Source organism: Rattus norvegicus, chromosome 1 (genome assembly GCF_021556685.1).
Source record: "Rattus norvegicus strain SHRSP/BbbUtx chromosome 1, alternate assembly SHRSP_T2T, whole genome shotgun sequence".
Lineage (NCBI taxonomy): Eukaryota > Metazoa > Chordata > Mammalia > Rodentia > Muridae > Rattus > Rattus norvegicus.
Window position 1 is genome coordinate 118130904 of NC_141534.1, and position 15877 is coordinate 118146780.

Genomic DNA, 15877 nt, shown 5'->3' on the forward strand with positions numbered 1-15877 from the left:
GTGGTTGAAAATAAATTGCTCAGGTTTCTGCTCCCACTGTCTGCTGTCAGGCCCTTCCTGCCATTATTGCTCAGAATTTTTAAAATCACTTTTGAATACCAGTGTCTCTGATCTGGTCTGTATTTCAGAACACTGATAAGTATACTAGACAATTTGTGGCAATCCTAGAATGCATTTGGGGCTGACCATGGTGGCCTTCCATCTCTCTTGGGATGTTGGCATTTCCAATCTGTCATATAAAACTTAGATTTGGTCTTCTATTATATGCTGGAGCACTGTGTAAGATCTAGGTTTATATTTATGATATATTAGTAGAGAGAACTGTTGATGGTGAGTAATTTACTCTTGGAGAAAAACTTTATTTTGGTTAAGTAAGATCACTGTCCTAGTTAAGGTTACTGTAATGAAATACCATGACCAAAAGCAAGTTGTGGGGAGGGAAGGTTTTTTGATTTGTACTTCCACAAGACTGTTTATCATTGAAGGAAGTCAATACAAGAACTAAAGCACGACAGGATCCTGAAGGTAGGAACTGATGCAGAGGGCATGGATGAGTGCTGCCAACTGGCTGGCTCCCTATAGCTTGCTCAGCCTGCTTTCTTACAGAACCCAGGACCTGGGATGTCATCACCTACAATGAGCTGGACTTTCCCCCATCACTTACTAATTAAGGAAATGCCTGCCTATGCCCCAATTTTATGGAGGCATTTTCTCAATTGTGATTTCCCTCCTCTCACATGACTTCAGCTTGGGTCAAGTTGAGCCAGAGTAATCACCATTGTCCCTTTCTCCAATAATAGCTCTCTGAGGACCAAGCCCTTAACTAGGAACTCTGAGGGACACTTGCCCAAATTGTAGCATTAGTATAAATTTCTGCAGTTAAAACTGGACTAATTCTTATTTTTATTCTCTGCCTTTCTCCAGTTTTCATATCTGATCTGATCACTGATCTGAAATGACCATAATACTTTCCTTGTCTTGGTTAATTGACTCTTGACTATGACTTCTTTACATTATAATTATACTTTTGTAGTTCCTTCCTCTTTCTCCCTCCTTTATGATTGTAATCATGTGGAGGCTTATAAGGCTCATGGGTTCCCTTGAGATCTGAGCTTCAAGGTTGAGTATAACTTCTGTAATAGAGCACATCTGAACCTTGAGGCCTTGGTCTCTTTGCCTGTAGCCGTTTGCACTGTGGTGAGGACTCAAGATTCCATTGATAGGTCTTAACTGTTGTTCTGTCACTTAAAGGAGCCAGGCCTTCCTATTCCTTCATTAAGTCTTAGGGTGGGAGTACTCTGAGTATAATTTCAGGAGGTTCTACTTCTCCTACTAGTTGCTACTTTACCAAGAGCCCTCTGTTAGGTTTCAAGCTATTTCATTAAGTAATGTGACTAGTACTAGCATATGGCTGAGAAAAATCAGTTTGTCTATGGGACTGAGCAACGTACCAGATTAGTTTTTTATTACTGTGTAGCAAATCACTAAACACAAGTTTAACAACTTAAAACAATTCACTTCTAAATTGACATTTTGGTGGGCCAGGAGTCTGTCTGTAGTGTAGATCAGTCTTCTGCTGGCTGTTCCTTGCTGTCATCTGGGTCTCAGAGTCCTCACTGACAAGCTATTCCTTGTGGTTATGGCCTGATGGCCAAGGCTAAAAGGCTGCTCATTTCTGCTGGCTTTCATTTGATCAACTAAGCTCCAAAGATAAGATTTCGTTTGCTTATCTAGAAGCAGTGTGGACTTGGAACCTTAACACATTTGGTATCAAAGCACTTAGCTAGTAATGTGACCCACCATCTTCATGTCTTCATGTAGTTCGTTAAAAGAGAACACAAGTTGAATGTATAACCCACAGGACCAGAATTTTGGGGATGATCTTATCCTGTTATTGATCATCATAAATAATTTTATAAAGGTGAGCTATGAATATTTACTAGCATAGATTAGTTGGGAGAGAACTATAAAGAACTGGAGTAAAAGTATAGAAGAATTCAGGGCTGGAGCAATGGCTCAGCAGTTAAAAGCACTCACTGCTCTTGCAGAAGACCTGGATTCAGTTCTCAGGACCTACCTAGTGGCTCATAATTGTCTGGAACTCCAGATCTAGAAGATGCCTTTTTCTACCTCTGTGTACTCCAGCACATATAAGGTAGATACAAGATAACTGTTATCAAGACAAAAACAAATGGTGATAGGAATTGTGGGAAAAAGGAACCCTTATGTATTGTTGACCGGGAATGTACTCAGAGAAATCAAAGGCTGCATATGGTAGATGCTCACTATAGTACCCATGCTTACCATTTTCTAGTCATAACTGCCAAGGCTTGACATCGGCTTTGGTGTCTGTCAGTGGGGGAATAAGTAAAGACAACGTGGTGTATATATAAATACACCCCCACCCTCTCCTATATCCCTCCCTCCTTCCTTCCCTCCCTCCCTGCCCTCGCACCTCTCTGTCTCTCTGACACACACACACACACGCACACGCACACACACACACACGACTGTTTCTTAACTATTAAAAACAGGTTCAGGTCATTTTTGAGACAATGAGAGGAAATGATGTTTATGAGCAAAATAAGCCAGATTCAGAAAGGCAAAATTTGTTTTCTGTAGTATGTAAAATGTTTCTTTTTAAAATAAAAGTAGGGGGGGGGCTCTTAAGGACTAGATCAGGGATCGGTCTATCTGTGGAGATGAGTGTGCATAATTGAATAGATGTAATCAAAATATCTTAAATGATATTTAAAATATTAGGAAACTCATAAATTTGTATAAGACCTTTAATGATGACACATTGTTATAATCCTACCACAAGGAAGGCTGAGGCTGGAAGATTGGAGTTGGAGACTGGCCTAGGATACTTGGTAATAACCAGAGAAATGATTCATTAATAAATCAGCACAGTGTGCACACTGTTACACAATGTCCTCTTTGACTTCACTGCTTTTATTGTATGATCTTTTTTACATGTTACTTATTTTTAAATAAAGTAAATAGTTCATTGATTTATTACTGAGGAATTGAATAATATAAGGCAGGTAAATCAAGATTTTTTTCCCCCTCTGTTGTTGCTGGTAGGTGGTGGACCACACCTTGAATTCCAGCACTCAAAAGGTAGAGGTAGGCAAATCTGAGTTCAAGTCCAGCCTAGTCTACAGAGTGAGTTCCAGAACAGCCAGGGTACACAGAGAAACTGTCTTACATAAACCAAAACAACAACAAAGACTCTGTCACTGAAACACTATACGTTTTGGACACAGGACTTGGAGAAATTGAGCTAGAACTACCTGGAAGGCCTCCTATATGAGGGTTGGCTCTCGTAGTATTAGAAGATGCTATGTAAGCTTCCAAGGGAAAAAGTAATCAGTGCTACCCAGCCATGAAGCCTGCAAACCACAGCTATCACTGGCCCAGTATGATATCCCCAGTGGTCTAATAGATGCACTTTTATCTTCGAGATAACCACCAGCGCTCTTAATTTTCTTACTGCCAGCTTATAGGAGGGCATTCATGCCTGATACTACACCTACTTGTGGCTACTTGTCAACTACTTATGGCTGGAGAAGTCATAGACCCTAGACAGGAATCTGCTATACCATTTTCCTAAATTGATACAGTTTCTAACTGTATTCTAAACATGTATCTACAGATATATTTACATATCGTGTATATATGATATATATAAATCATGTGTGTAATTCTCACTCCTCATTTAAAGTTTCTTTTGGTAGCACACAAAGGCTGTTATGGAGATTCATAGCTGGTCATTGGAGTAAATGTGAGGTGCCTAGCCCCAATCTATATAATACAACCCCCTCACCTAAGGCACAAGGAACATCATTGATGAAGGGGAGGAAAGATTTTTTTAAGAGCCAGAGAACAAGGATGCCTACTGTGAGTTAGTATATTCTAGACATGACAGGAGTGCTGTACCCATGGAAACACAATACTGTGGTTACCTAAACAAGACTGTATACAATGTCAACATCAATTGACATGCCAGTGTGGATGGGGAAATTTCATAAGCTCTCACCCCAGATCAGGAGCTGTAGGCAATCTAGCTGCTGGGAAAATCAACTTTCTTCAGTGATGAACCCCCTGGGTTACTCATTCTGAAGGTCAGCCCTAAACACATATGAACAACACTAGGTAGACACACTAAGTTGTGTATATTTTATATGTGTATGTAGATGTGTTTAGTATGTATGTATGTATGTATGTATGTATGTATGTATGTATGTAATAATAATAGGTACAGAAGAGGAGGTCATGACTTTGAGAGAGAATGGTGGGAACAGGAGTTGGAAGGCAGAAGGATGGAAATGATGTAAATAGAGTACACATGTGAAATTGTCAAAAATATAAAATCTCTGAATAAAAAAAGACTTATACTGATTTCTCTAAGTTTATATTTTTTTCTGTCTGCCAGCTTGCATTCACAAGAGATGGACTCTGTGGTCTGTGGAATGAAATGGTTAAAGATGGGGAAATTGTGTACACTGGAACAGAATTAACACAAAATAGAGAACTCCCTTCTAGAAAAGGTAAGAACTTTTAATGCCTGTCTTTTTATTTTGTAAGTACTGTTATAATCTCATGTTAAAGAAAAAAAATTAAAATTATGTGTGTGTGTGTGTGTGTGTGTGTGTGTGTGTGTGTGTGTGTGTGTGTGTGTATAGGTGCTGTGGTGTGGTGTGCATGTCAGGGTACAAATATATGAAAGCTGGTTCTCTCTGTTGTGTGGTTTAATGATAAGTACCTTTGTATGCTGAGCTATCTCCTTCTTCCCCTTTAAACATAACCTTTATTTATTTGTGTATATAAATTGCCTTTTACAGAAATATTGCAATATGCCAGGAAACAGGAGCACTCGAGCCTGGTCTTTGGATGCTTCTTTTCCTTTGGTGGTTTTTGTCTATAATGTTAGTTAATATTTTAAACTGTCCAGATTTTTTGTGTGTGTTAGAGTATAGCCTTAATGAAGTTATGAATGAATAGCTTTTCCTTTAAACTTTGGAACAGATCTTCCCATAACTAACAATAAATACAGATTATTGTGAGAGTGGATGAAAATTGTTTATCTGTAAACCTTTATCAGTGCATAGTGGTCCTGTATAGATCTGTAGTGATAGATTCAACACAGCTCCGTTGTTGTGATATGCCTGGTGCTTGAAAGCCGCATCAAGACCTAAGAGAAAAAGATGCATGCCAGCCCGTACTCAGATGTGCTGTATCTGAAACGCCTCAGTTACGGCCCACTGCAGTTTGCTGAGTGTCATTCCAGTATCAAAAAATCATTTCTTTTAGAATGTATTTTTTTTTTCTTCCTTTTTCTCTGGATGTCCTGGAACTTGCTCTGTAGACCAGGCTGACCTGCCTCTGTATCCTGAGTGCTGGGAATAAAGACGTGCACCAAACACCACCCAGCTTACTTTTAGAATATATAGTTTTTCTCTTGTGTAGTTAATTAGTATACTGTTGATTGGAAAGTACTTGAGGAAAAGTATTATTAGCTTATGTTTTTGGTTACATCATCTAGTGGAATGAGCTCTGTTTTTGTATTAATGTGGAAATTTCCATCTACACACACAGCGTAATTGAAAGATATGTACAGTGAGTGTATGCAATCTCATCCTCTCACTGCTTGGCTCAACTTGTTCATATTATCACTTGTGTCAGTCCATGGCCGTGTCTCACCTGGCTTCGTTAGATGTTTCCTGCATATCGTTACCTTGAGTTTATTAATTAAAAGTTACCATTTATTAGTGTGTGTTAGTGTGGGGGAGGGTTGTGTATGTGTGTTTATGTTTGAAAGCAAGTGTGCATGTGGAGGTCAGACACTAACTACTGGAGTCAATTCTTTTCTTTCACCTTGCTTTTCGAGGTAGGGTCTTGTTTCTGCTGCTCTGTGTGCTCCAGGTTAGCTGGCCCTAAAGCTGACAGGAACAAATACAAAACAACATCTGTCGTTTGTATCAAACCTAGGGTTTTGAGCATGCTAGCAAACACTCCGGGTTGTGTTAGACACTCTGCTGTGCTATACTCAGCCTATAAAACTTGTTTTAAATAATAAAGCCCTTTAGTATTTATGATATGCAAAAGTTGGATTGATGTACAGAACATGTTAAAAGTACAATATTTTGAGTTTAGGTTACAGTATCTGGCTGGACTATTATTTTGTTTTCTCTGAAATTAGTCAATTTACTCTTCCCGGGCCCTTTTCCACTTAGTCATTTACAGCTCTCTAGGTCTTCAGCTTAGAACTTGAACAAAGATGACCTGGGGTAGTTTGTACAAATGTCCTCATCATCTTAAAGTCCTATTGCTAGCTGGTCCTCAGATGAGGTGAAAAGCAACCTGGACTTCTGTTTACAGCTAACCCTTAGGATTTCCTGGGGCCTTAGGAATGTTAGCTCCTGGCCTTTTTCTTCTCTGTAATGTGTGTGTGTGTGTGTGTGTGTGTGTGTGTGTGTGTGTGTGTGTGTGTGTGCGCGCGTGCGCACGCGCGTGTACAGCTAGGGGCAGAATATGCTTAGTAATGTGCTCTACTACTGAGTTATACCTCTATATTCTTTCCAGCATTTTTAAATTTACTGTTACGTTTGGATATTTTATGTTCTGGGTCAAGTGTATCTATTGATTCCTTCAGTCATTAAAAAGAGAGGTGTGATGGTTTGTATATGCTTGGCCCAAGGGGTGGCATTATTAGGAGGTGTGGCCCTGTTGGAGTTGGTATGGCCTTGTTGGAGTAGCTGTTTCACTGTAAGCGTGGGCTTTAAGACCCTCATCCTAGCTGCCTGGAAGCCAGTCTTCCACTAGCAACCTTCAGATGAAGATATAGAACTCTCAGCTCCTCTTGCACCCTGCCTACCTGGATATTGCCATGCTTCTGCCTTGATGATATGGACTAAACCTCTGAAGCTGTAAGCCAGCCCCAATTAAATGTTGTCCTTTATAAGACTTTCCTTGATCATGGTGTCTGTTCACAGCATTAAAACCCTAACTTAGACAGTATATACATTAAAGGGAGTTTCTTTCCTGTGAGCTGGTGTTGCTAATTATTACAGTGTTCATCATGCTCTCTAGGGGCTTATCTTGTTCTCGCTGTGGTGTTCTGATTTGTGCTCCTGAGAGTAAAGCCCCAGGTTTGTTTGGAGATGTTTTTGTTAACTGTCAAAAAATTTCCAGCCTGAGGAAGTGAAAGTAAGTAATATGAGCACTCGTACAATAAACTTTAACATGTGTGGATTTCTGTACTTCCCATCTTAACCTGGATAGTTTTATCATTGTCCAAACTCCCAATGTTGCTCTTTTCATCCTCTTAGAGTCTACTTCATCCAGTGATCTGTGCATGAGACATTGGTAGAGTGTTTCATGTGCTTTTACTGTTATAAAAATAGAATGTGAGGCTCTTTTGTTTATTTAGTTCTTCCTTTGTGCCATTTGGGGTTTGTTCCAGAAAAGTCCTATGCTAATATCTGAGGACAGACTGTGAGCAAGGGACCATGAAAATACTGAAAGGGAGGCAGACAGATTAGAATTGTAGAGAGCACAGTTTATTGGGACTTATGGAACTGTGGACTTGGTGGCAGCAAGACCAGATGGATCCCACAGTTAGGGTCAAAAAGAGGGATGTATTTATTATTGGAGAAAAGTGACTTCACTGTGGCTAGAAAGTACATGTTTTTCTTAAGATCCAATCAAAGAGTCAAATGTGCCTGGCAGCCAAGGTCTAGTTATAAATTCCACGCACCATTCTAATGGTTTTGTATGCTATGGTTTGTTGGACCAGGAATGAAACAGGAACAACATAATAAGGCTACTCTTGGTAGCCATGGTGGTAATGATTTATGATGACAGCAATATGGCCAAGTCATATCTATCAGGCAGGAGAGGGTCATGGGAAACTACTACTTGTAATCAGGCCATCAGAAGTTGTGTGTTACCCAGAGCCTACTGCTTGGAATTGGCATCTGAAGTGTGTGTGTTCTGTTCTAACTCCAGTTAGTTCCTACAAGAATTGAATTAAATTGCTGGACATAGAGTTGGTGTTAACAGAGAATTAGAGAATTAGTTGGTGTGCAACACACACGTGCAGATCTGTGCGCATAACACACATACATACACACACACTATAAGATGTAATACATATATATATATATATGTATGTGTATATACATGTATTTATATGATTATTTTAGTTATATCCTTTTATGACTGGACTTGTTGACACTTCAGAGTTTTCCCATTTTTCTCTTCACAACTATGTAAGGGTTTTCAAGGCATTTATTACTGTCAAGACTTCACAGCGGCCTGAGAGTCGTTTTTAACTTTTCTTTTATGTCTCAGTGCTCCTGAATTATATTTCAGTGATAATGGTTCTTAAAATTTATGAGTGTGTGTGTGTGTGTGTGTGTGTGTGTGTGTGTGTGTGTGTGTGTGTGTATGCGCACACCATGGCATGTATGTTGAAATCAGAGGACAACTGTCTCTGGACTCTGGGGATTGAACTCAGATCATCACGTTTTACTGAGCCATTTGCCATCTCAGTGATAGTGATCTCGTATAGCAGTGGTTCTCAGCTGGCAGTAGAGGAGAACGTTGTACACTTTAAATGATTTACTGTTGTCTCCCTAATTCTCCCTTTGGTGAATCAGCAATTTTGAATCATTGAACTAAAGCACTTCTTGTAAAGTAGAAATAGATAAACATTAAAGACAAACTTTTTTAGTTGTGAAAACTAGTAGAACATTGATAAAATGTTTAAAAAAAGCCATTCATGTGTTAAAGAATTAAAAATTCCTTATATTGTATTCATGAATTACTAAATACACTGTGCTGATCTTTTGTAATTTTTATTATTATTTATTTAATGTATATGAGTACACTGTAACTGCCCTTAGACACACTTACAGATGTTCGTGAGCCACCATATGGCTGCCAGGAATTCACTCAGGACCTCTGGAAGAGTAGTCAGTGCTCCCAACTGCTGAGTCATCTCTCTAGCCCCTTTTGTAGTTTTAACTCATGTGTTTTTAAAAACATAAAACATTAACTGACATGTACTGTAGCTCTTGCATGTTTGAGAAGAGCATTTGTAGAGATTGAAAAGATGCTTCCCCTTTTTCCTTCCCCCTAAGATGTGCTCTGTCTTTCCCTCTTTCCTTTCTTTCTCCTGTCTTTATTTGGAGACAGGACCTTACTCTCTAGCTTTCTAGCTCAGGCTGGCCTGGAACTTACCGTGTGACCTAAGACAGTTTTAAACTCATGTGGTGTATACGACAGGTGTGATTGCCATACCCAGCTTGACCATTGGTTGCATTTTGAAAAACAGTTATGGACTTGAACATTTTTAACTCTCCAGATGATGGTGTTGATGCTCAGAGTGGAACCAAGAAGGAAGATCTTAATGACAAAGAGAAGAAGGAGGAAGAAGAAACACCTGCACCCGTGTGTAGAGCCAAATCAATCCTGGAGAGTTGGGTGTGGGGCAGGCAGCCAGGTATTATACTTTCTGACAGCAGTGGATCAAATTTTTATTTGTTAATGGAAGTTTATAAAATTAAAATCTGTTTGTATTACAGTAAAATTTAGCTGATATAAAATATAACCATTATAACTTATACTATATATATATAAAAGTATATATATAGTATACAGCTCCCCAGGTAGCTACAGTCAGCTTTGAAGTCTGCACTTCACTTTTCAAAAACACCACATAGAACTAGATTCAGATAGTATTTATTAATTTTATCTAGCTTATTTCCATTAGCATACTTTTAAGTTCATCCATGCTGTGGCCTTTTAAATATTAAATAATATCTCACTGTTTTGTGTGCATATTTTGATTATTTGTGCACTAGTTGGTGCACCCTTGGTTTACTTCTCTCTTGTTTTTTTCATAACAGTAACTTATTTTAAATAGGTATACTCTAGGAAGCTCATCTTATACGAGTTTTCAAGTACTTATCAGAGTCAGACACCACTCTAATAAACATAAATATAAAAGTAAATAAACAAATGAAACCAGAAAAAACATTCTCTGTAGAGAAACTATAAAAGGAGCCTTTCTAGGTGTGAAAAACAATAAACATTATTACCAGCAAACCTCTGTGTTCTATTGGAAAGCAGTCCCTCCTAGTGAGGACCACTCTTGGCCTCAAGCTCTGATCCACTGTCACTGTGCCCTGAGTAGATGTAGCTGCTTCCATGAACATGGAAGTCCAGGCTCTGTGTGAGGTCACTGCTTTTAATTCTGTATTTTTTCTCAAGGAACCATTAACGAGCCGTGTTAGTAATGGGACGGACATTTTAAAGCAGTGGGACAGTGTTTTCCAGAGGCCACACTGCTTTTCATCCTTTGAGTAGTACACAAAGGTGTCAGTTTCTCCAGGTCCTTGGTAGCACTTGTTATTTTCCTTTTGATAATATCCACCCAATCAGTGTGAAATGGAGTGTTACTGTTTTGATTTGTGTTTATATTTAATGATGTTGAACATTTTTTCAATATGCCTACTGATCTGTAAATGTTCTTTGAGAAATATTTATTAAGTCTTTGTTTATGAAAATGTATTTTTTATTTTTTTAGTTACATGTATTTTTTTTAATATTTCTAAATTCATCTCTTCTTTTTTTATCCAAGCAAGTAAAATTTACACTTTTCTTCTTTGGTCTTCCAAATTACATTTAATTTAAATTTTTAAAATATCTGATGCATTTTCTTTTCATGTGTATTGGGGCTTGATCTCAGGATCTTTTATAAGCTAATTTAATTTTTTGGCTAATAAAGCATTTTGTATAATTTAATTCTTGTCAGATTTGATGTGCCCTGTTGGTTGTTTCCTATGTACTTGCCAAGAACACTATATATTTTACTTCTCTGTGGATTTTCTTTTTTTTTCTTCGGCCAAGAGGTTTCTCTGTGTAGACCTGGCTGGCCTGGAACTTCCAAGTGCTGGTATCAAAGGCATGCACCACCACTGCCTGTCTTGCTCTGTGAATCTTCAATAGGATTTCATTGTGCTTTACAGATCTGAGGCTGGAAGTCAGGCTGTACATGTTAGGTAGCCCTTCACTAAGTTACAACCCAAGCCTTATTGCATGAATCTTAATGGAGTCAAGTTAGTTGATGTGGTTCAAGAGTTCTTTGCTGTTATTACTTCAACCATTTAAAAGTAGCATATAAGGTCTTAGATATCATGACATTTCAAATGAAGTATATTGTATTCATCTGCTTCTCCTCAGCTTCTCCTTGGAAGGGTCCATCTCTTTATCATCTTTCATGTCCCATGTGTTCTTTACTTGTCCTCCCTTGTCACCTCTTTTTGCCTTCCTTTGTGGTCTCCTTTACATTTTGGGGTCTTTACCCACACCTATACCTGTTTATATGCATACATGTATGTATTATAGTTTCTGGCCCTTATCTTGGAGAACATAGAATTTTTGTCTGAGCTTTGTCACCTCACTCAATATTATACTTTGCAGATCTATCCATTTTCCTTCAAATTTCATTATTTCATTTTTCTTTACGACTAAATATGGCTCCTGTTGTGTATACATACCACATTTTGATTATCCGTGTATCTGTTGATGGATATTGAAATTCTCCTCCTTGTTCTGTACCTTATTGGGCAAGGAATCTCACTAATACATAAGACTGGACCATCACTCCAGGTTGGCATGTATTGTCACTCTGTACCATCCCAGGTTGCTTTCTAGTTTGAAGGAAGTAGGTAATGAGGTAACACAAACAAGAACATGGAGAACGGTGGAATGGTTTTAGACCATTTTGTGTTAGACACCTGCTTTCTGCCCAGTGCATGAGGTGAGACTGCAGTGACGTGTATGGCCTCCTCATACAGTGGCGGCATTTAGGGTATGCAGTGCTTCCATATTGTGTGTAGAATTATAGACTGCTTATAATCATCACAGGTTCTGTTCCATGCATTGTGGGTTGAAGATAAGCTTGCTGAAAGGAGTTAGCATGAAGCACTGCTTGTTTGGCACGTGCTGAGTCTTCCCCTACACTCCCTTGGTTGGGTCTTGTTCTGTCCCCTTTGTTTTCTAGTGTCTCCGTTGTGGTGAGAGGGAAACAAATGGAAGAATGACTGATTATCTTCTTTTCTGTACTAGGAGTATTGAAGCCTTTAGTGTTAGTGTAGACTTTCAGTTCTTTAGGCTTCATGTGTTTTTAAAACTCACTAATTAGATACATGAACTTTTAGGATATTTTTTCACACTGGCAGAAGAGAAATAAATATATTAAAACATTGAGATTCCATCTCACCCCCAGACAGAATGCATATTATTAAGAAGACAAATGACAAATGCTGATGAGGATATGGCAATAAAGGAACCCTTATACACTGGTGATAGTGCTATAAGTTTAGCCACTAAGGAAGTCAGTTGGAGGTCTAAACACCCTCCACCCCAAAAGCAGAAATGACCATGTATTCCCACTATGTAGAAATTCTGATTTTCCACCTGGATACCAGTATGGACTCCAGGGTGTTACTCATCTTGTTTTTTCTATGGCTGTCAGCTCTTAGGCATTTCAGTTTTAGGTTGCCGGTATGCAGGCCTGGCATTCCACCTGCAGTGCCTGTTGGCCAGGAATGAAGTTGAGTCCTGGGAAGCAGTGAGATGTACTTTCCAGTGCTTTTTAAGAACTCTACTTTCTATGGAAAGCATGCTCAAGTTGATGGGCAGCCAGACAGCTGAGATCTTCCATCAAGGGAGGTTGGATAGAGCTTAGTGATTGTCAGGGTCTGAGTCTTGGTGGCTGGGGACTGTTTTAGTAAAGGCAGGAGTAATGCTAGCCTGGGGATTGGTGACAGGTAATTTAATTTACAGCTGTAATATGTTGCAGTGTCAGGTAACTTAGTTGATAGACCAGGATTTTTTAAGTTATTTTGTCTTATAGCTACTTTAAAAAAAAAAAAAAACCGAACCCCAAAACAACAACCAAAAAACTCTTGTGGAAAAATTCAAATATCCACTAGAGAGAACAGCTTAAGCATTTATCATAGAACCTGACTTTTGTCCTCTAATAAAATAGTTCCATAATGTATTTTATTCATTAGTTATTCATACTAAATGTATTGAAATACTACTTTTGGTTTTGGGGAGACCTACCTACAGCATACGTGTAAAACAAATAAGGTGTAGTGGCTCCCACTTGTAAATCCTAGCACTGAGGAGGAAGAGACAGGCAAATCTCTGAGGCTTGCTGCTAAGCTAGCCTACTGTAATTGGCATGGTCCAGGCCTGCGAGAAACCCTGTCCCAAAAAAACAGGTTGATAGCACATGAAGAATGACACCCAAGGTTGTCCTGGCCTCCACACACATGCACAGGAGTATATGCACACATGTATAGAAGCATTGCATGTAAGTACAGAGACAAAAACACACAGACACACAGACACAGACACAGACACAGACACAGACACACACACACACACACACACACACACACACACACACCCTGTGCCTTTTGACCTTAGTTACATAGCAAGGTGGTTAGAGGTTTTCTGTAGGAAATGGACTATTGAGAAGTTGGCCTTTATAGTTTTGAGGATTTGTTTATTTGTTTGGGCTAAGCCTTGAGCCCAGGGCCTTGTGCATTGTTAAGCAAGTGTTCTGTGACCCTTCAGTTTTGTATTAGCAATTTGGTGGTGATTATAGAGGATCAGTGTATAATGGAGCCCAAAAGCCATCCATGTTATGTGCTATATACTCCCTCTGTTTGAATTTAGTCAGGTTCTTTAACCCGTCTGCCTGAATTTGCCTGGTAGTGTAGTGCTACCCGCCAATATGTGCACAGTGTTTAATGCTTTGGGTAGTATCGTATGCTTAGGTGTTTCCTATTGTCATTGTCGAATTCCTTAGTATTATTGACAACCATGCCCAAGATACTGACAAGTTAGAATGTTTTCTTTTTTTTTTTTTTTTGGTTCTTTTTTTTTTTTTTTTTTCCGGAGCTGGGGACCGAACCCAGGGCCTTGTGCTTCCTAGGTAAGCGCTCTACCACTGAGCTAAATCCTCAGCCCCAAATGAAAACACGTTTTTTTTTTTTTTTTTTTTTTTTTTTTTTTCCGGCGCTGGGGACCGAACCCAGGGCCTTGCGCTTCCTAGGCAAGCGCTCTACCACTGAGCTAAATCCCCAACCCCTAGAATGTTTTCTTACCTTGTGTTTCAGATGTGAATGAACTGAAGGAGTGTCTTTCTGTGCTGGTGAAAGAACAGCAAGCCCTGGCTGTCCAGTCAGCTACCACTACACTCTCAGCATTGAGGTTGAAGCAGAGGCTGGTGATCCTTGAGCGTTATTTCATTGCCTTGAACAGAACTGTTTTCCAGGAGAATGTCAAAGTTAAGTGGAAAAGCAGCAGCATTTCCGTGCCTCCCACCGAGAAGAAAAGGTAAGAATAAAAATGGAAGAACCTTTTGTCATCTCCATGTAAGTTCTGGCTCCTGTTTTAAAGACAGTTTCTCTATTACTGAAGATGCCTTTAGACATATGGTTTTTAATTTGTGGATAAGAGCCTGCCCCACATGTGGCCCACACATATACAGCCACCAAACTAGATAAGATGGATGAAGCAAAGAAGTGCAGGCTGACAGGAACCGGATGTAGATCTCCTGAGAGACACAGCCAGAATTTGGTAAATACATAGGCAAATGCCATCATTAAACCAATGAACTGAGAATGGGACCCCGTTGAAGGAATCAGAGAAAGGACTGAAAGAACTTGAAGGGGCTCGAGACCCCATATGTACAACAGTGCCAACCAACCAGAGCTTCCAGGGACTAAGCCACTACCCAAAGACTATACATGGACTGACCCTGGGCTCCAACCTCATAGGTAGCAATGAATACCCTAGTAAGGGCACCAGTGGAAGGGGAAGCCCTTGGTCCTGCCAAGACTGAACCCCCAGTGAATATGATTGTTGGGGGGAGGGCGGCAATGGGGGGAGGATGGGGAGGGGAACACCCATAAAGGGGGGGGGAGGGATTAGGGGTATGTTGGCCTGGAAACCGGGAAAGGGAATGACAATCGAAATGTAAATAAGAAATAGCCAATCTAATAAAGATGGAGAAAAAAATATATCAGCATATATGAGTGGTTAATACTAAGAGACCTTAAGTACACTTGTGTGTTGGTCATATCAACTTAAGATACAGAATTGTCTTGAATGCTCTGTTGACTTAAGGATTAGTGACTTAATTAGAATAGTTTTCATTGGTTGAAGGAAAATTAAAACTTATAGTAGGTTGTATTTATGTGTGTGCATGTGCACGCGCATGCGCGCGCGCACACACACACACACACACACACACAGAGAAATGAAACAATAGTAAGAAAAAAAACAGGTTATTATTTTTAGAATGGTTTTTATACTGGCTTAGGGTTATAGGTTCTTTCTTGGGACCAAGAGATTCTGACTATCTTGAGGAGAGCTGAGATTCATGGTTTCACAGGAACTATTTTCCTCAAGGGAAAATGCTGGTAATAGTCTTCTGAATTCTTCTGATCAGATTTAAACGGCTCTATTTTCTAATACTGACATTTCTTATTCAGAAATATATTCCTGTGTTCCTGGCATCCAGTTCTTCTTCTGGAAGCAACAAATAGCTCTTCTCCCTTAATAGCCACTCATAGATGTTCACACAGCGTCCCCTACACTATTCAGGCTCTCACAGATGAGCGCACACAGCCTCCCCTGCAGTATTCATGTCCTCACAGAGAAACTTTTCCTTTACTAAGGATATTTTATCTAAAGTATAAAAACTTGACACTGAAACCCACAAAGGATCCTGATAGCTAAAGAAGACCATAGGTCACTCCCTGGCCTTAATCTGTTTTACATG

At 39.4% G+C, this 15877-nt stretch overlaps 1 protein-coding gene across 3 annotated transcripts in view; it reads left to right on the forward strand.

Annotated features, from left to right (window-relative positions):
• Window positions 1–15877, forward strand: part of Herc2 (HECT and RLD domain containing E3 ubiquitin protein ligase 2) — a 203204-nt gene that overhangs the window by 12455 nt on the left and 174872 nt on the right. For all 3 annotated transcript variants that reach the window (XM_087556934.1, NM_001444180.1, XM_087556945.1), the window contains 3 exon segments: window positions 4439–4553; window positions 9374–9511; window positions 14208–14427. In XM_087556934.1, coding sequence (XP_087413060.1) covers window positions 4439–4553; window positions 9374–9511; window positions 14208–14427 — 473 coding nt within the window.